The sequence below is a fragment of the Diceros bicornis genome, chromosome 11 (genome assembly GCF_020826845.1).
Source record: "Diceros bicornis minor isolate mBicDic1 chromosome 11, mDicBic1.mat.cur, whole genome shotgun sequence".
NCBI lineage: Eukaryota > Metazoa > Chordata > Mammalia > Perissodactyla > Rhinocerotidae > Diceros > Diceros bicornis.
In genome coordinates, this window is record NC_080750.1 from 64805785 (window position 1) to 64826128 (window position 20344).

General features: G+C 41.4%; 1 protein-coding gene across 9 annotated transcripts in view; it reads right to left on the minus strand.

Moving 5' to 3' along the window:
* Positions 1–8073: 8073 nt before the first annotated feature.
* HMBOX1 (homeobox containing 1) overlaps positions 8074–20344 on the minus strand; it is a 111992-nt gene continuing 99721 nt past the window's right edge. The window contains exons 7-11 of one of the 9 annotated variants that reach the window (XM_058550420.1): positions 15181–15263; positions 13483–13578; positions 12525–12613; positions 12215–12286; positions 8074–10549 (exon numbers count right to left, since the gene is read on the minus strand). In XM_058550420.1, the coding sequence (XP_058406403.1) occupies positions 10412–10549; positions 12215–12286; positions 12525–12613; positions 13483–13578; positions 15181–15263 (478 nt within the window). In that variant the 3' untranslated portion in view covers positions 8074–10411. Of the gene's footprint in view, positions 10550–12181; positions 12287–12524; positions 12620–13482; positions 13579–15180; positions 15264–20344 lie in introns of all 9 variants that reach the window. The other 8 variants (XM_058550419.1, XM_058550418.1, XM_058550427.1 and 5 more) reach the window with 8 other exon arrangements.

Below are 20344 nucleotides of genomic sequence, written 5' to 3' on the forward strand. Positions count from 1 at the left end.
GCCCACAGCTGAGCTCTCGCACCTTCATTCAATCCACTCTACTAATATATGTACTGCCCCCTCCATCTCCTGAATCTGGCATAAAAACAAGAGTTCAATGTAATATCACTAGAGTGGCTGCTGTTTACATTAATACAGCACTAATGTCGTCTTGTTTCCCATTTAATAGCTTCAATGAATGATGAAGTGGAAAAATGACCCTCACAAGTTTATGCTGGGCTCTTAGTTCCAGTAAAGCAAAAAAAAGGGAGAGGTTTCTGTGCTCAAAGGAAGCCAGAAAACAAGTCTGAGATTGAGATTTGACCTGAAAGTGATAGGAAGTTGAAAAAGTTATATAGGCAACACAGGTTTTGTGACTCGTCTCTGTCATGCATACTGGTAGGAGAGAGTCACGTGCTCCTTCCTAGGGAGGACTTAATGTCTCTATTCTGAAATTTCAATGGCACCCAACCACCAGCAGAGATGCCACCAAATCTGGATCAATACCTAAGTGAAGGCATGCATACCTTCTTCCCTTCACATCAAGGGTGAGGTTTTTGATGGGGGGAGTGGATAATCAAAAACCCCATTAGCCAGCTAATAAAACAAGGTGCCTATTACAGGGGCCCTCAATCCCAAGTAGTCAATCTGGTGGACCCTCTCACAGGGCCACTCCACCTGGGGCCTTGCCCCTGGGGTGGTTTCTACTCTCTTGGGCCTCAAGGATGCCTAGTACATGACAGAGGAGATCAGAAAAGACAGTAACAGAGCTGGCCCCTGGAGAACCACTTACTTTTGAGAGGAAAAGAGCTGGAGAGGGAGGGAAGGAGAAAAATAGAATCTTACTTGAGTCCTCAGGTCAGCTTGGAGCCCATGTCCCTGACAACAGTCACTGAGCTGCCACATGAACTCCAAGGCAGCTTGCTCCTTTGCTGGATTGTCGTTATTAGAAAGCTCTTATGCTGAGCCAAAATCTAGATCTGTCTCCATGCAACTGCTGCTTGCTGGCCACTTAAGGCTCATGAGAAGCCAAAGAGAGCCCAGGGCAGGCACTCACACAGTACCAGAATTCCAGAGCCTCCTTTCTCCACAAGTACTAGCCTGACATCACTGCCTCTCATGACATGATGGAAGGGACTGCAAAATGAGTTGGAATGGCTTAGCAAAACACTTCTAAACACAAGCAGGATGCCTAAAAGTAACAGGCACTAAGAATACACTAGAAGAGCAGAATAGAGAGAAAACAGAAAGTGTGAGAGATTTTAATATGCTCCACCTCGACTAACTGGAACTACACCCAACAGTGCTAGTAAATTCTAGTTCCCTTCAGACCTCAGACTATAAGACAGCCATAATATTCTTCCCAGTGAAAGGCAAGACCTTCACATTTGCTTCCTGGAGACAGGGGACTTAAAACAAGAGGTTTCTCATCACAGCCACTGAGCCTCACTGTGTTTCTGTCACCATCACTAACCAAGGAGAAAAGCCAAGGGGAAGGGATGCTCTGGTGTCAGATCATCATGGTAATGCTGGTCCAGTGTCAGAGGGAACTCAGTGCACAGAAAGATGATGGCAGTGTGAGTGTGCTGGTGGGGATTACCCAGCACTGTCCCATGAGAAAACAGAACAGGTTCAACGCAGTGATTTCCCTCAGAGCAGTACTGGGCAGACTCTGTGTGGCCCATTCTCCAATTAACATCCGACTAAGATGAAAGAAGTGACTGGAGATTTTACTTGACTCCATTAAGGTGGTTCTGCTCAGTGTAGGGCCTGTGAATCTTCAAGAATAATGAGACAGTAAAAACAGCACAGAGCCTGGCACACAGTACATGCTCAATAAATGTCAGCTGCTATTATCACAAGCTTCGAATGCTCTGGAGGTCTGGATGTCGGTCTGTTGTACTATTATGATTTAGAATGACATCTTTAGTTTCTTGTAAGAATAATTTACTTCTGGTGTTTTCTTCCAAAAAACACGTATTTCATGGGTAAGCACTACCCATATTTTCACTGATTTTGGTGAGTTGGCTTTCTTTTTTGTTTCTTTTTAGTGGGGGCTGCTGGTGGTAAAGGAATATATGATGTAGCATTTTTTAAATCACCAAACTGGCCTCTGGAAATACCTGGGAAGGGAAATGTCTTGCCAACTCTAGTTCTTTTTAAGTAGCACCATCCCTGAAGCGGCACATCTAATACTTTGATCCCTAAAATAGTAGATTGTGTTAGAAGGTTTTAACTGCAGTGATAATTCTATTTTCTCTGAAGGTAAGGAGATAATGAGAATGTTCTGCTGGCTGTTTTAATGCATATCTCACAAATCAGAGAATTATACTCATCCAGTTAGGTCTCCGAATCGCTAATCTTAAGACAGATTCTCAATTCTAATGGAGACGTTATCTTTTAGCAGCTGGGAAAAAAAGGATGGGATACTCTACTTTTGGGGGTCATTCCAACTGTCAGAAGACTGACAGGATCCCACAGAAAAGCCTCAGTGACTGCACGTGTATCCTGAAAGCAGGCGTGCAGGGGTTGGGGGCTGAAAGTCGCTTTTAGATCTTACAGGAAGAGAAGCACTGAGTAAAAACCTTTTATGGCATTATTCTTCCTGATCTAGCCCAACTGCTATCCATTTGATTCTAAGTATTTTGAAGGGAACAAAAATAAAAGAACCCCAAGGTAGAACCTTTTCCCAAATTCTGTATGTGTGTGTTTGGGGTAGGGGGAGAAAACAGTTACAAAGAAGCAGCCGACCTCAGCATTTTCATGAAACTGAAGTTTAACTAGCATTTGGGTTAGGATTCCTTCTAATATGTGGAAAGGGAAAAAGATTTGTATGAAGGTAAGCAGCAAAACATGAGCACAAGCAAGAGCTGTATTTTCTTTAGTGGCTACTAACCAATCCTGGAGTGTCCAGGCCTGAAGAAAGAAAGGGCTCCTGGGCCAGGCTCACGAGCACAGCTACGAGCCTCACGAGAATGCAGCAGCTTGTGAAGGGCCACTTGACATTATGTTGGGTGCTGGTATTCGTGCAGACTCACTCTTGATCATATAACTGAATAAAGACTTATGTAAGTGACAGAAAAACCAAATAAAGCATATTCTAGAGAAAAGGCAGATAGTGACACAGCAGCTCCCATCCAGTGTGAGGCCTCCGGGTGAGAACAGTGGGCCTCATGGGCAGGGGACCGTGTGAAGTGTCAAGACCACATGATGCTCAATGGGACAGGATGGATGGAAAAGAAAGGAAGACAAGCGGGAGGGAGAGAACATGGATTTGGAAGGGCTAGGGAGACAATCCCACTGACACAGAATGATCGGGAAAACTCAGGATAACAAAAGGCTGCTGACATGAAGTAGTAGGTAATTGCCATGTAGGTGATGTGAGAAAACCTGGGAGAAACTCACGTGTGTCCTTTTGCTCCAGTAACTTTAGGACATCGCAAATAGCAGTATTTCATTTATGCCACCTAGTTGTTTAAAGCCCATATGTATGTTTGTGTTCGTGTCATGTTGTCTGCTCTAGATCATATGCTTCAATGAGGAAAACTCTAACTCACGTGTAAACCTCTGTTTGATAAATACTTTCTGATGGTGATGGCATCAAGTAACCAAGGAAAAATTTAAAATTCTAGGGAGCTCGTTAAGCAGTAAATGTCCTCAAGTCAGGCCAACACAATACTCTGGCTGGTTAGCAAGTGGGACTACTGTGGAGGCCTTGTCAGTGGTTGACTCAGTTTGAGATTCTGACTGCAGTTTCTGCCAAAGGTGGAACAGGCTGAAATTGGATATGAGAGAGAAGTTTCAAATAATTTAGAAGTCAAATGGGGAGCAATAATCAAAAGCTTCCATTTTGAAGCTGAAATAACTCCAAATCCTTCTCTTTCACTTAGGAGAGGACATGAACACCATGTCATTATTTCAGTTTACTGAGTTGCTATTCCAAATGTTCTTGGGAGCATTAGTGCTAAAAGGGAACAGGGAATGGGAGATCTGCCATTTTCAATTACATAAAGGACAGAAATCCTTTTAATTATGACCATGCCAATCTACATCTTGCTAAAACAGCTAATTACATGTCAGGAGGACATTCAGTCATTCAGAACAATTGTCACTATATTTTTATATATCCATTCTGTGCCACCCCCCTCAATTACCATGGTTACAATTTGAAAGGATTCAGGCAAACCTTCATTTGATCACAGCACACCAGTGCGAATTTGAGAGTTAATTATGGCTGTATAGAGCCACTTTTATTTAAAAGAGAGAGAAAATGAAAATGGAGTCAAGGGGGCCGGCATCCCAAGATGTCTGAAGTGCCAGCCAAGCTGTGTGCACGTGTCCCTCAGCTTAGCATGCGGCAGCCACGGCACCAGCACACACCTGACTGCTGCCCCCACACCAGCTACACTGTGGGACTCAGACACCCACCAGAGGGCAAGATACTGCTGACCAGACTAGAGTAAATCGACCTGAAAACTTGCCAAATAAAAGGGACGTCAGGAGAGAAAGGCAAAGCCCCCCTGCAGATGTATCCTTCTGTTTGTTGTTAGGGAGCTGGCTAATGAGATAAGGGGTGTGAAATGTGTGTGGTAAACTGTCAGTGGTGTAAAAATGCTAGTTAGATTTCACTTGAATGCAATCAGCTAGATTTAGTTCTGCTTACTGCTTGGCCCCAAGTGTCATATGAAGAATGATAAAAATGAAGTCCAGGGATACACACATTTGTACTCCCAAGGCGAAGATGTCCCAAGGGCATCCTCAATGTCCTTAGGGGCCGGTCAGAAGGGAATGTAAGATTGTTGGGTGCAGCCAAATTTTCCCTCTCTTCTCTCCTATATTTCTTCCTCTCTTGATTACAAAAGCAAACCAATGTCATAGGAAGCTGGATTTCTCAGATCATTATCTTTCTTTTTGCTGCTATTTCTCATCCCCACCAGGAAAGAATAATAAAGCTGATATGGAAACTTCTCAATTTATAAACTTCCAGCTGTTGAATGTACATAGAAAGGAACACATTTGCGCTTCAGAGATCAGTGAGTCAACCATCAGCCCTCTAAGATGGCAAGAGCAGTAGCTTATCACTTTTAGCTTACAAATAAAGAGAATTAAGAACAGCCTTTCCGAACATAACCTATTTGTGAGAGGAGTCTCTGTAATCAGAAAATGGACTTGTAGCCTTGATGTATTTAAAAAGCCCTCCCACCACCTTAATATGGTAGTTCTCTTGAGAGTGCTAAGGAAATCTTTCCTCTTAAGTGATAGTCATCTTTTGAAAAGAAGAGCATATAATGAAGGAGACTGCAGTAGAGAAAAAGAAAGGGCCTCTGCTTTGACAGCACGTTACTGTTAGGGAAATCCTTACAGGATAACCTGGCCATTCATAGTTGCCTCCCAGGGAAAACCTTCCATTCTCATTATGGTGCAATACCTTTAAACTGGATAATTTAGGTATTACTAGGTAATGTAAATTAGATAATATGGAAATTAAGAAACAGTAAGAGGGTTTTCAGGGCATGCAGCTCAGTTTGCCAAATTCAATATGGCTGACAACTGATCCCCAAATCCTGAGTAAACATCCTTGCTATTTAGAGAGCACACAAAAAGGAATGTTTTATGTAATTCCTACCCCTGCCCCACTGTATCCCCACCCCCCACCCCTATACCCCACAAAGATACCACCAGCAGGAGCTGGTCAATGTGCCCAACTTTCACTTGGGAAATCTTCAAAAACAAATCCGGCTCAGTAAAGCTATAAATGGATTTGGCTGGTCTCAATGCAGCCCCAAGGAATACAGTAGTAAAAACATTACTAATAATCACAACAACAAAATGACAAAATCCGTCATCACTCTGACATAAGATTTAAATCACAGACAGAGATTAACACAGAAAACCAACGCACAATGTTTAGGGTCAGGACTATTCAATGTGGAGTGCTACCGAGCACAAGGTCATCAATAACAAGAAAAATTATTGCCTAAGAATCTGTTGAGACTCATTGAGGAAAAAATGCTCTGGTTGTTATCTGAAAAAAAGACAAAAGCAATTTTTAAAAGGCAGAGCCATGAGTTAAATGGGAAGACTGCTTCTAACCAAACCCTTCAGAAGACCAAAGAGAGAGTAAGGACTTGAAGTTCACATTTTTAGGACAGGGGTGAGGGATCATTTATGAAAAAGGGATTATTTCCACTGTTGTGGGCAGAGATAATGTAGCTGGTCAGTGGAATATGTAGCTGGTCAAAAAGATGGGCTGCAAGACAGGAAGGAGTGTTTGTGTGAAGAGGTGGACCACACCCACCTACTGTGCCTGCTGTAGAAGATAAAAAAATTCCAGCAAAGAAGTCAGCTCAAGATGAGGCCTTAGTGGTGAAGCCCAGAGGAAAATGGAAGAGGAGTTGTTCACAGACGAGAGGATGTGAGTGGAGATTCCTGATGAAATGAGAGTCTATTTACACTTGTTGCCTGATGGTTGGAATCAGAGAGAGAAGTTTGTAAAGACAAAGGTCAAACAGAGAGAACTGAAACAACTGTATTAGCGAGCTCTTCATGAGTTGTCCCCTTTGAGGTAAAAATATATCTGGATATCTTGCCCCAACAGAGATAATGTTGATCACTGGACTGCCTGCCATCATAAATCTACCAGGTACTGGAGTACTGGATTTGCACACTTCAGTACTGATGAGCTGCTTCTTCCTCACTGATGTCTTTTTAAGTGGTCACCTCTACTGAGCTAGAGTGAAAGGTACCTTAATGGGGTCTTCCTGTTCCAGGATCTTCTACCTGTGAAGGAATATGGGAATGTGTGGGGAGGGGCTGTCCCACTGAATGACAATTGTGTGGGAACTGTACAGATTCCACAGGTAAGTGGAAGGCAACCACACTTATCAACTACTTAAAGTATCAAGATTGTTAAGCAAACTGCCTTAAGGGGTACTCCAACATTACAAGCTTTGCTGAAATAAACCAAAATGTCTATTTTGTACTGACTGGCACTGGAAGGTCTCAGAAAAGAGTGTACTGTATTGCCCTGCCTGGCCTTCACCTGTTATTAGGGTTATCAACAGATTGGCAGAAATCTCATTAGGATGGTCCATCTTTGAAAGGTCCCTTTGTAAGGCTGTTTTAAGAAGGGGAGGAAGTTTACCCATGTGACCACAGTAATTCAACAAAAATGTCTTTAAAAAAATAACAGACAAGTTACATGAACTGCTGGCAAGATTCCCCCACCCCACACTTTTAGTCTTCCTCACCCCGAAGGAGCAACCCCTGAAATAGTCCTTGGGGGCCTGAAAAAAGTACAGCATGAAGTGAGAGAAGAGGGACAGAACAACCCAGAAGTACATAATGGGAGTTTTTAAGAGCTGGGCTATTTTCCCTTCAGTAAGAGAGCAGTTTAGGGTTTCTATTTTAATACCATCTCTCAAACCTGAAAAAGCTTAAGAAAAAAATTTACTATCCAAAGATATTACAAATTAGACAGTAGCAACTCCATATGCCATTAAAAGAACTAAGGTAGCCTGGACAAGATAAGGAAATAGAACCTGGTGACAAAACACCAATGGTAAATTTAAATCTAGGCCCCAAGGAACTAAAATTTTACTCTTGGTGAAAAAGCAGAAGTTGTATGTAAGGCAGTGGTTCTTAAGAGCAGGCCAGCAGTCTTCTTTAATTAAAAGAATAATTCTGGGTGAAAGATCCTTGCCTCCTGTTCCTACTGAACTCAATAGATGCTATCATACGTTGGTAGACACATTTCTTTCACTTTTTCCAGATAGGGCCTGGTACTGCCTTCATGGACACTCACTCTCCTTGATTCTCTGAAGCTTTTTTCCTTCTTTAAATGTCTTAAAACAATGAAACCTTTTAGCTCTTCTCTGGCAATTACTGTATTTCTTCAGAAACTACAGCTTTCTTAACAGTTTGAGTCTTAAAGAACGGCAAGAACAAATGATACTAGCAATCACATCATAGAGAAGCTATCAATTATAATAATCTTCTTACAATAAATCATGGATGTGGCTTGTCAGACAGTGTATTTTTCTCTCCTTTTCTTTCTGATTCAACCGAGAATAAGCAGACAAAATTCCACCAAAATTGAAAGATACAATGTTATATTTCTCCCAAGTAATATAAAAGGAAAGAAAGATAACACAATCTTCCTAATTGAAATAAAAGTCAAACACACCAAGTAAGAAAGTAAGCGGGGGGGGGGATCATTCCTGAGAACAACAAATGCTACTCTTGAATTTGTTGGTTCAAGTAATACAGTAAAACAGAAAAGACTACTCCATTTTACCTCAATTCTTGGAAGCTGGAAAAAGTATATACATTTTCCCCCTGAAATCCATGGACAAGAGCAGGCCCAGGTCCTGCCTACAGCTCTTTAAAGTCACAGACCCATATAAGGTGGCATTTTCATGCCTTCTCAAAGGCTTCCTCACACTGACATAAGCAGTATTAAGAAATAAGGAGATGATCTCGTCAGCATGCGCCGTAAGTGGCGTTGGACCAGCTAGAAACTGGCGGATATTCAATCTCACTAACGAGAAAGGGAAAAACGAAGAAGGTTAGTAAGTCTCATTCGCTCTCAATGGTTTTAAGTTGAATACATTTGCTGGGGGAGGAGGAGTGGGGAGGTGCGGAAATGGGGCCTTCCTTCCATCTTAGAAATGGTTTTCAGGTAATGGACAGAAAGATAGAAGCCCTGCTTAATAGTCAGCCCCGTATTCCCCTTTAAACAAGGCTTCATTGTACGTAGAAAGGAGAGATGGAACGAGGCAGAAAATATACAGCAGTTAAGCCTCTCTCAGACGCACCCTACGCTGCTACATTGAAGGCTGTTTCCTCTTAGCCACAGTGACAGGGTGTCATTTAATCAGGATGCCAAGAGATCATTTTCATACCAGGCCAGCAGATGTAATTTTTTTTTTTTGATGCATGAATAGTTCATCATTTTGCTACTAGATGCCAAGGTGATCACAGGGTGACTTTATAACGCAAGTTCACTGTTTGGTATTTTGAGTTCTCAAAATGAAAAACAGATTTATCAAATATAAATATCTTTAAAAAGTAACAAAAGTGCTACATATGTGATCAAGGAAAAAAATTCCATTAGTTACTGCTGCTTAAAGTAGATTAAACTGTACAAATATTACCACATCCATTATCAATATGGCTTCCAATTATTAAATAAATTGCCTGTAGCAATACAGCTTTTCACATCTCTACAAGGACAGAGTAAAGAGAACACCAAAGCAGTCACATCCCGTTGTATCTCGAAGACCCACCACATAAGTGGCAAACATCCCCTGCTTTTTTCTGCTCCTATTTAGGACAGTATTTGCATTTGTGATAGTCAGTCAGCATAATCCCACTGTAAAGTCCTCTATCGACCTCTCATATTGAGGGGGCTTCAGTTAACGGATACAAATAACTGGAAGTCCAATCACTCATTTTTGACCTTAGCTCCATCCTTGAAAGACTTTTTTGGTAGCAGGGAAAGGGGCCACAGACAGGAGGCAAAGTGGCTTCCGTGATGACCTCCAGCACTTTTCCAGGCAGGCACGTACCTGTGCCACGTAATGTATAGTGGTTCTGAAAACTAGACTTAACATCCATTAGACATTCAGCTCATCGTTTTTTCCAATGCTCTCAAGCTGGGTTTTTTTTTGTTTATTTTTTATAACTTTTGTTTTTGTCTTTTTTTTGTTTGTTTTACTCATGGTCCCAAAGGCAGAAGGCAGTATTTTATCTGCTAAGACACACAGCTTGTGAGAGGAAAGGATGTCTGTGTCAGGCATGTTAACATCAACCAAAATCTGAGATCGAGTTTATCCACTGACATTCTTAGCACAGCACCCAAAGAAGTATAATCTAGCCACAGTGTGACTATTATGAGGCACGGCTTATTGCAGCTGGAAATCAATTATTCCCACATTGAGGTGGGGATGCTAGTGTTCCTTTTACTCTGCAGATATTCCCCAAATGGTGTCTGTCAACCCTGGGCCACACTACCTCAGCTTGTATCCTGTCAGTCTTGGGGAAGGAAAAGGAGTACAGACTAGTGTTACAAGAATCTAAAGGTACCCAAGGTTTTACACGTAGCCTAGTATTTGAGAACTGAGGGCTATCTAAATACCTGGAAGCACTTTCTTGGAATGCTAAGACAGAGCAGCAAGATTTTCTAGCCTCAGGGGCTGGGAGAGGGAAGTTTGGTTGGTTGGTTGGTTATTATTTACTGGGAATTAATACTGAGAGAGTATATGCAAATGCTGAGGGCACCATGCCATCTTCACAGAACAAGACCCTAACAGCTAACTGACATACAAGAAACTGCAAGTTATACTGTAAGAACACATGTTAAGGACCGAGGAAAGTCTGCTAAGGTGCTACGTCTAAACTAAGTTAACTTCTCGTGTTCAACCCTCCCTGATCAGTCGTCATCCAGGGCCTCTGTCTTGATTTCGTTGGCTCCTTGTCGGGCCAATGCCAAGATAGTGTGGTTGACTGCTGCCATTTCCACAGCTAATGAGATGGGGTCTTGGTGGTCACTATGGCTAGTGCTGTCATCCTAGATGTGTAGAAATAAGAAACAAATGTTATTAGTGGATTGGAAAATTCTCTAGCTCACAGAAAGGCATGCTGGGGCAAGGAGAGGCAGAACATTCATGGGAGGAAGAGTGGGGGAGGGGCTCATGAGAGAGTAGAGGTGAAATGTATTTAAGTAGACACTGAATGGATATAGGTCCAGAGACTTCCGGTTGACATTTTTATGATTCAACAAATAAAAAGCACTAAAATATTTTTTCTTGCTGAGAATTTTATTGCTTCTATCAGAAAGATTGCTGATGATGATCATTGAACCTGGATCATTCCAGTTTGCAACAAATATAGCACTAGTCATTGAAGGCATACTAGTGAGCTATTAAATTCTGGATTGGTACTCCTACAAAGAGATTTTTAGAATCCATGGTAGCTTTCTTTTGAACTGAGAAAACTAAACAAAACTACAGACACCAACATCTTAAGGATAAAAATGCACTTCTGGGGCAGGGGGGAAAAACTCTCAATTACAACAGGACAAAAGTACGACTGCCAGAAATGACTAGGGGATAAAATGTGTGGTGCTCCCCTGTTGTAAGGTAGCTGTGCGAGGGAAGCGGGAGGTGTCTTATTTAGAGGGAGTGTGAAGCTCTCCTTCCACACACAGCTCAATGTGTTACACAATAAAGCTGTGAGGGAAACTGGCATTGCAGGATGTTCACAGGCACTGAAGATGGTGTTACAAATAAGGGGTAAGTTTCTCACCTGTCATATCTTCAGGGGAACTCTGCATCAAAAAGCTTTGGAAAGGGTAAGTCCCTTCGGAAAAAAAGCATGGGATGTGCTGCCCTTAGGGCATCTGGAAAAAAAGATGGAAATGATCCATCTACATTGGTAGATTGAAAAATAACAGGAATGTTTCCAATTAGAAAGACTTACAGAACATTCTCTCAAGTAAATGTGGAGCTATGATTTGGAGTCCTAAAGGGAAAAAGGTAACCCTTGGGAAGTACAGGCATCATTGTTTCATTCTCATTTTCATAGAATTGGTCTTTGGAGTTTAAAAAGGGATCAGTATGGAATTGCATGCACTCTTGCAGTGTCTGCGCTCCAGCTGGTAAACAGAGGCTGTAAAATGGTGGGCAGAAGGAAGAACAGAGTGGACTACATTTAAGAGCTGGCTGAAGGACCCAGAAAAGGTGTTACACCATAGGAAAGAGCCAAGGTTTTCCTGCTGGAGTCTAGGAGAAGAGACCATATATTCTCTTCATATTCCAAATGGAAATGAATTTTAAATCCTATAAAAATTTTAATGCAATTTGTCAACGGATATGCTGGGGGGGAAATTTCCCACATTCTCAGTTACTGAATTATTCCATCCAGTGGCTACAATTAAATATATTTTTTCCCCCAAGCAATGAAGAATAAGTCAGGGTGAGGTGAGAAGTCATGCATTTATGAGAGGATGTGTGTGTCAATGTGCCAGAGACTCTGGAAGAACCATCTCGGCACGAGGGTTCCCACTGCAATGGGGCCGTAGTGGGTGGGACCTTCCACTGTGTGCTGCATTGATACATGTTTAGGCATGGATTACAGCTACCCAGTAGCCCCTAGTATTTCTCAAACATTGAGTGTGTGTGTGGTGAATGGTGTAACTTGCTTGTTTGGGTCAGATCCTCCTCTCTTCTTCTACCTTCTCTGCTTCTCTGCCTCCCTCTGAACTTCTTCCCTCCTCCTCCTCCCCATTGCGTACTTGCCAAGTATCCTGTTGTATGACAATAAATCCATGTGGGTGAATAACAATTTCTCACAAATTCAACAGGACAACTGAATCTTACCACATTCCTTTCAAATTACAGGAAAATCTAACTAAACACATGAGCAGAGTGGAGGGACATTAGACTGTCTCCCCTCCCCCACCCCATACAAAACGCACCCACAGAATTGAGTTGTCATACTAACCCACCCACTCTGTAACCAAGAACCTCTGCTCGGCTGCTCACCTGCTCTGAGTAGTCATTTCCGTCGACATCATCACTGTTGGAATGGCCTCCTGGACTCTGTACATCTATCCCATGACTCTCCAGGATTGCTGCTTCTTCGAAAAAAGCAAATAGATCCCTAAATTATCTGTTACATTACCATAATGGCCTAAATACTGAATTAAGTTTTGTGTTGAGGAAATTAGAATGTAATTAAATAACCTAAATGGCTCTATGTTTTATTTCTTTTAAATTGAAGATGGATGGAATTCAACTACACATAGGCCAGGGGAGGAAAACGTTTGCCATTCTGGAGCCCCTGCTGCTCTGCGTGCTACATTTGAGTAGTTGACTGTTAGGTGCTTCATAAATACTTACCAACTAATTAAACAGCCCTCCTGTCTTGGGGTTCTATAAAGCATTTGAGAATTGTAATGATGAAGAGGGAGTAAGTTTATAAATGAAATACAATTTTAAAAGCTCAAAACCTACCCCAATCTCATCAATTCACATTTCTTAAATGCTCTTTTTTTTAAGTCTCTGCCTTTTGCTACGTTCCCTGCCTATTGAGACTCTTTCATTCCAATTCTATTAATCAGATGTTTCTTAATATCTAAGTCATAGCCCAGTAATAACAAAGAAGCTTGGGGTATCACATTCCCTTTCCCGAGACCTTACAAGTATCTTTAATATGCACCACAGGAGTAATTGGTCAGGGGCCATGTTTAGTTCTAGATTCTAGAACACTAAGAACAATGAGTTTTAGAAATAATAATGCCATTACTATTACAATACAAATAGTGTAAATAATACTAACTGGGTTATTAAAAATATAATGAACAAAAACATAAGGGCAATTCTTGTTAGGTTTAAAAGTTAGGATCATTTAGACATGCAGTTCTAAACTCAAGTCACTCTTAAAATCAACATAATGTCTGTAACTGCTTCAAAAAAGAGAGCAGCCTCTCTGATACATTACCGATATTGGCTCTCCTCTTGATCTCCTTCCGTCTGTTAGCAAACCAATTATATACTTTCAGAGAGGTAACACGTTCCAGATCTGACAGTTTTTTGCCTGTGAATGTATCCAATAAAATTTAGATAATCTATATCTGAGACTAGTTTTAAGAGATAATACTTTTCTTTTTTAAAAGTTCTTATGATTGCATTTATTGCCAGAATAGCAGAGACAGGGAGAAATTTTTTTTTAGCATTACCTAGTACCATGTATGCACTCAAATTATTACTGAATAAACAAATACATAAATAAATACACAAATAGCAATAACATAAAATGCTTCAATTCAGAAAGCCACATAAATATTAAATACAATTTTAAAGAATTTCACAAAGTCAGTCTACTAGGGTTCTAGGTTCACATGATAGTACATGGAGGCTTCATTTAATAGCATCATTCTAGATGAATATGTTATTCTTCATCAAGTTTCCAGACAGCCGAAGTTTACTTACATCTTTAAGGCCTTATATTAACTAGTTTCCTGCTGTCTTAAGACAGGGGATATTGTCCATGTTTTCTTGAAGACTGAAGGTCACTCTGACCATCCATTATTGTAACTATGCTGGAACACATAGCACAATTCAGGTTGCATTTTAGATTTATCGTCATCTTTGCTGTCAAATGTGACTTCTTATGGATAGCACCATGCTTGCCAACAAGGGCCCACCTGTACCGTTCCCTCCTCCCCTGTTCTTTTCTGTTTCAGATTTTAATCCACAGTGGATGGAGAAACCAGAAAACAGGTTAGGGCCTGGATGACATAGGGATAAGGTGTTTTCCAGGAAGAGTCTGAGTTCCTGCACAGCTTTAGGGCTGGGACTTTGGCTTGTGTGAAATAAGGGTATAGATATTGTCGGAGCTGAGTTTGTAGAATCTAGATTGCTAGAAGTCTGGCTTCTAGCTAAGGGAGAATAAATTACAGTTTATTTATTTAAAAACATTGATACTTTTGTATATAGCCATTAAGGTAATCAAATTAACTGGCCAAATGAAGATCAACTGGATCATCTTAAATGAGAATGATTTTTGGTGACAAAACCCATAAAATGTGGAATAATATTTTAGCACATAGAAGAAAAGACACATGAGTGTTTAAGTGGCTCTGTTGTTGACTTGCATAGGACTTCAGGAATGGAATAACTCTAAATTTTTCCTAGCTAAGCAGAAGTCATCCCAATGTGAGAAGGAGATAGAAGCCAACTCCAAAGAAGAATTCTTTCTTTAAACAGGAATACAGAATTATACAATTTACAACAATTGTAAAAAAAAAAAGAAAAACACAACTATCTTAATCTTTTCATTGACAAGCCTTGCTTAAATAATCTAAACTTTAAAATTATTTTGGAATTGATATATTTACGCTATATTTTTGGAAAAAGAAATCCCTATAGTCTTTAAAAAGAACAATTTCAAGGTCTCATATCTTAAGCAGGAACGCTCCCCGGAAACTTTCCCATGTGAACGTTTGATTTGGAGTACCATAATCACATCCCTAAGAAGTAGTGTTTGAACAGATCAGGGCAGTGACTATGCACAGGAGGATAGCGCGGACGGAGCTGAGAGCACCCAATTGGGTGAGTCGGAGGAGATTTAGTGTCCTAAATGATGATCTCCACCACAGAGCTCCACCACAGAGCACAGCGGTGCTTGCTGCCTTACCTGGCTTCTGTATAACTGCATTGCAAGCATTTGCAATTTCTTCTCTCTTTGCTTCATCTGGGTATTGATTCTCATTGAAGTAACTGCAGAGGCAACCGATGAAGACACACAGTTTGTACTTTTTAAAACGTGCTCTCATTAAAACACTAGTACACTGAAAAATATTTTCGTCTTTAGGATGTAACATGAGAATGTCTAGTCCAGGCTGTCCAATGGAATTTTCTATGAGGATGGAAATGGTCTGTTCTGTACTGTCCAATAGTGTAGCCACTACTCACATGTGGCTGCTGAGCACTCTGAAACGAGGCTAATGTGACTGAGGAAGTGAATTTTAATTTGCTTTAATTTTAGCAAACTTAAATTTAAATAGCTATATGCAACTAGCGGCTACTGTATTGGATAGCACAGGCCTAGCCACTGCTATGCTTCATTAAAAGATGTCCTTGATACCCCTGCGCTCCAGGGGAGGAGAATTGGATGTGCCCACCCCTGCCTGGGCCCAGAGACCGCCCCCCCCCCGAGAGGATCCCACCCAGCTAGGCTCACCCCTTTCTTGGTCCCCCAGGCCCATCTGCCCCTGCTAGCTGGACAGTGGTACCCAGGGAGCCAGCGTGGCCAGAGTGCCTGATGGTCAGTGCCAGGGTCGCCTCACCAGGTCCTTACCGAAGCCAGAAGAAAAAAAAAGATGTCCTTGATTTAAGTTACTTGTGATATGTATGGCTGGTTGAAATCACAGAGTTCTGTTATTGAGGCACTGGTAACAACAGGACTTTTTTGTGTGTGTCATATTGTTTATAGTAGCAATAATTGGAAATTACCCAATTGTCCATCAACAGGAGAATAGCAGAACAAATTATGGGACATCTGTATTTATACACAGCTATTTAAAAATGACTAAGAAAAAAATAAGTTAGAGCTCTATCCATTGACCTGGGGGGATGTTTATGACATATTGCTAAGTGAGAAAATCTGCAGAATAACGTGCACGTGAAAATACCATTACGGAATTTGAAAAATTCCTCTCTATGGGTACATAAATTTGCATGGATAAAAACTGGAAGAGAACACATCAGGCTGTAAATATTGATTACTTCATTGTGGGGGAAGAGGATTAGTGGGAGGAGATTCAAACATTTCTTTATTTTTGCCTTTTTCCGTATGTTAAAAAGGCATATATTACTTCTGTACAATAATACTTAAAAGAAACTAGGTTTACTGAACCCATCCTTAGTATTATCAGATCTGGGAGACTATACGTGGAAAGAGAATGCTTACTAGTGCTACTTTTTCTGTCACCTATGAGTTTAAAAAAAGAAAAAGAGAATTTTTGTGCTTTGAACCTGAAAACTTAAGATCAGGAAATATCCCTTGTCAAATTCTAGTACCTCCCCTTTCTTCAGAGGCTTCCCTTCCCCTAGAATGCAGCTTTCCCATTCCCTCACCCACCTGTCTGCACTGGTGGAAATGCCATTCTGCTGAGAATAAACACTGCCCCTCTCCCTTCTTGTGAACCCCTAAACTCGACTTCTGACATTCCACCCGTTCCACGGAGAACATCCTTCACTGCAGTCCCGACTCATAGCAGCTGCCATCAAGGAACAGCCTTTCCTTTTCGTTTCTTTTTTTTGTTTTTTGTGAGGAAGACTGGCCCTGAGCTAACATCCGTGCCCATCTTCCTCTACTTTATATGGGACACCGCCACAGCATGGCTCCACAAGCAGTGCCTCAGTGCGCGCCCGGGATCTGAACCCGCGAATCCTGGGCCGCGCAGTGGAGCGCGCACACTTAAATGTTTGCACCACTGGGCTGGCCCAGCCTTTCCTTTTCTAAAATGTAATGGGCCAGCCCTGTGGCTTAGCAGTTGAGTGCGCGTGCTCCGCTGCTGGCGGCCCAGGTTCGGATCCCGGGCGCGCACTGACGCACCGCTTCTCCAGTCATGCTGAGGCCGCGTCCCACATACAGCAACTAGAAGGATGTGCAACTATGACATACAACTATCTACTGGGGCTTTGGGGAAAAATAAATAAAAATTATATAAAAAAAAAAAAAACGTAAGTCACAGAACTGTATCATCCCAGTCTTGTCAGCTACTAGCCTCCACAATGGTCTCCTGCTTTATTCTGTGTTTTAAGCATCTCTTCCCGCATGATTTTCTGCTATCGTTTTTAGGGCTCCAGTGTTCATATTGAGGATTTTTCCAAGTCACTGCCCCAATAAATGTGGAATTGGAACAGTTATCTTTACTCCACTTCTGCTATTTACTTGGGCAAAGACACTCTGCATTAGTTCCATGAACCAGCAGCACAGGCATCACTTGGGAGCTTGTCAGAAAGGCAGAATCCTAAGACCCCACCTCAGACTAAATCAGAATCTGAATTTTAACAAGATCTCCAGGTGATTCAAATGCACATTAACGTTTGAGAAGCACTGGATTAGCTCAGTCATTCATTTAAAACTCAACAACAAAGACAACAAAAGCAATATTATGTGCTAGCACTGTGGGTAAAGAATTCGATAGTTTCTGACTTCAAGGAGTTTATAATCTACTGGGGAAAGAGACATATAAATCAATATACTTGTGGTAAAATTCCATAGGATGTCTGAGCAGAGTACTGTGGAAGCACAGATAAAGGTGTGCTCCGTATTGTTTGCAGGAGCCTGGAAAGACTTGGCAGAGGAAGTGCCCTCTGAATTAGGTCTTGAAGATGGGCAGGAGTTTGCAAGGCAGAGAAGAGGAGGAACAGCATTTCATGCAAGGGGAACTGTGTGCAAAGGCAGAAGGTAGAGAAAAGCCTTGAGGATTCTGGGCATAGAGAAGGGTTCAGTGTGGTTAGAATATGGGCTTCACAAGAAGAAATGAGATAATAGCCTGGAAAAGTAGGATGGGGTCAGCTTGTGATGAGCTTCGTCTGTTCTATGAGTAGTAAAGACTTCATCCTGAAATAGAGGTTTTCAAGCCAAACAGAGATACATTCCCCTCTGTGTTTTAGAAAGATAATACATCAAGACTCAACGCTCAGAATTCTACATCCGTGATCTCAAATTCTGCAATTCCCCAATCAACTTTCTGCTTACCTACTCCTCCTCTTCTAAATAATTTATTCTTTACCTTCTCTATAATCTTGAATCCTTTTAAAACCCTCCCTGCTAACTTAAAAGAAATCTGTTTATCTATTACTCTTTTCTGGCCTCACTTCTCATTTCTTAGCCTGAACTCCATGGCAAGCCAAATCAACACCATGCCTTAGGAGAAACTTGGATTATTTAGCTTTTCTGTCCTTCCACAATACCTGTACAGCCAATCTCCTACCCTGCAGAGAAAGTACCCTCCACTTGTTTTCTTCCATCCTTTTCTCAGGGTTTCAAGCGCTCCTGGACAAAGTCATGAGATAGGGCCAATTGGTTTCTTTATAAGTCTCAGCTGTTCAACCTTAGCTGGGCCCCTCATTTCTGAGCGGAATTCTTTTAGTTCTTTCTAACCAACTGTCTTTAATACTCCATCTTTCATGCTTAACTCACCTGAAACCTTTTCACTCTGAAGTCCCAAGCCCTCAAACCCACCACGTCATTCTTTTTGCAGATGACCTTGCCTCCTCTTTTACCAAGATGGAGGTTATTTAATATGAGTTTGCTTAATGTTTTTAGCTTCTCAACTTCTAAACTTCTCTAAGTCATTGCTCATTGATTTCTTCATCCCATGGCAAAGGAAGATGCATTCTCCTCCCCTTGAAGGTTTACTTTTCCACTTGTGTCTTTGATCTCATCTCCCCCTTCTTTCATTTTCTAAACTGTCTCATTTCTTTTTTGCATATCCCATCTTTTCGCTGTATCCATGCAATTATTCTATGTCACTGATTTTACAGGCACATTTCTTCATTATTATAATCTCTAAAATCAGGCTACATCTTATAATTGGTGGTCTGAAAATTAACTGACAGTGTTTCTTCCCCCCCCTCACTGGTACATAAAATACCGGTGTGTCTTACAATCAAGGCCTTCTTAGATCTGATGGAATATGGTAGTTGCTAAGACTTACAGGTCCTATTTCAGCAACAGCTCTATGGCCACTACACCTCATGGTACTTCTTCCAAATTACTGCAAGCCTGTTACTGATACTCTACCCTGTGTAATGTCTGATTAATATTCCTAATGCACATCTCTAGTCATACTACTATTCTGTTCAAAAATTTTTCAAGATTTACTATAGAGGTGTTCAGAGGTTTCCCCCAAACTACCTTTGCATCTTTATCTGCTGCTACTCCCATATATGCATGCTACAGTCTAGGAAAATGGAATAATTCTGTAAACTCACTACATCTCTGTGCCTTTCTCCTGCCAGTATATCTGCTTTTGGCCTTCTCCCCAACCCAAACCTTGTCTGTCTTTCAAGATATAGCTCACATGTTACCTCCTGGTCAGCCAAAGGTAAATATTTTCCTCCCTCCATAAACCCTACAGCACTTCATCTGTTCCTCTCTTACACCTTTTTCATTTTGTATTATAGTTGTCACCGCATACTCCTACTACAATGAAAGCAACCTGAGGTCAAGGTGCAAGTCTGATTCATCCTTATATGCACTCCTGATTGATGATAGTGTTGACAAGAAAATAATGATGGACAAAGTCACCACCAACCCATTGTAGAGACTTCCAAAAGAAATGGGTATCACTGTAAATGAACTGTTGGCAATCAGGGATATAGAGTTACTGCAACAGGGTCTCGAAGGATACATACTAAACTGTTACAAATGATGATTATCTCTTGGAAGCAAGAATGCTGGGGTGGGTGGAAGACAAGGAAATACTGGTGATAATTAAGGTTGATTTTCAGAGGTAACATCACCAACATGGCAATATAGGTTGTTCCTGACTTTGCTCCCTCTCACAAGAGGAACAACCAACAACTATTCAAGAAGACGACACCACTGAGAGAATCCTAGAACATGGGAGTGAGACTGAACCACCTGCCTGCACCTTAGAGATCAAGACAGATTGCATTAGAGGGTAAGAGAAGAGACTACACATTGACTGCATTGCCCATTCCCCCAGGCCAGTGCAGCACCACACAGAGATCTCCCCTGAGCCTCTGGTTCCTCCAGTAGGAAAAGAGAACCAAGAGGGGACAACTAGCCTACCCGCCCCCAGCATTGTGGGTCACTTTGT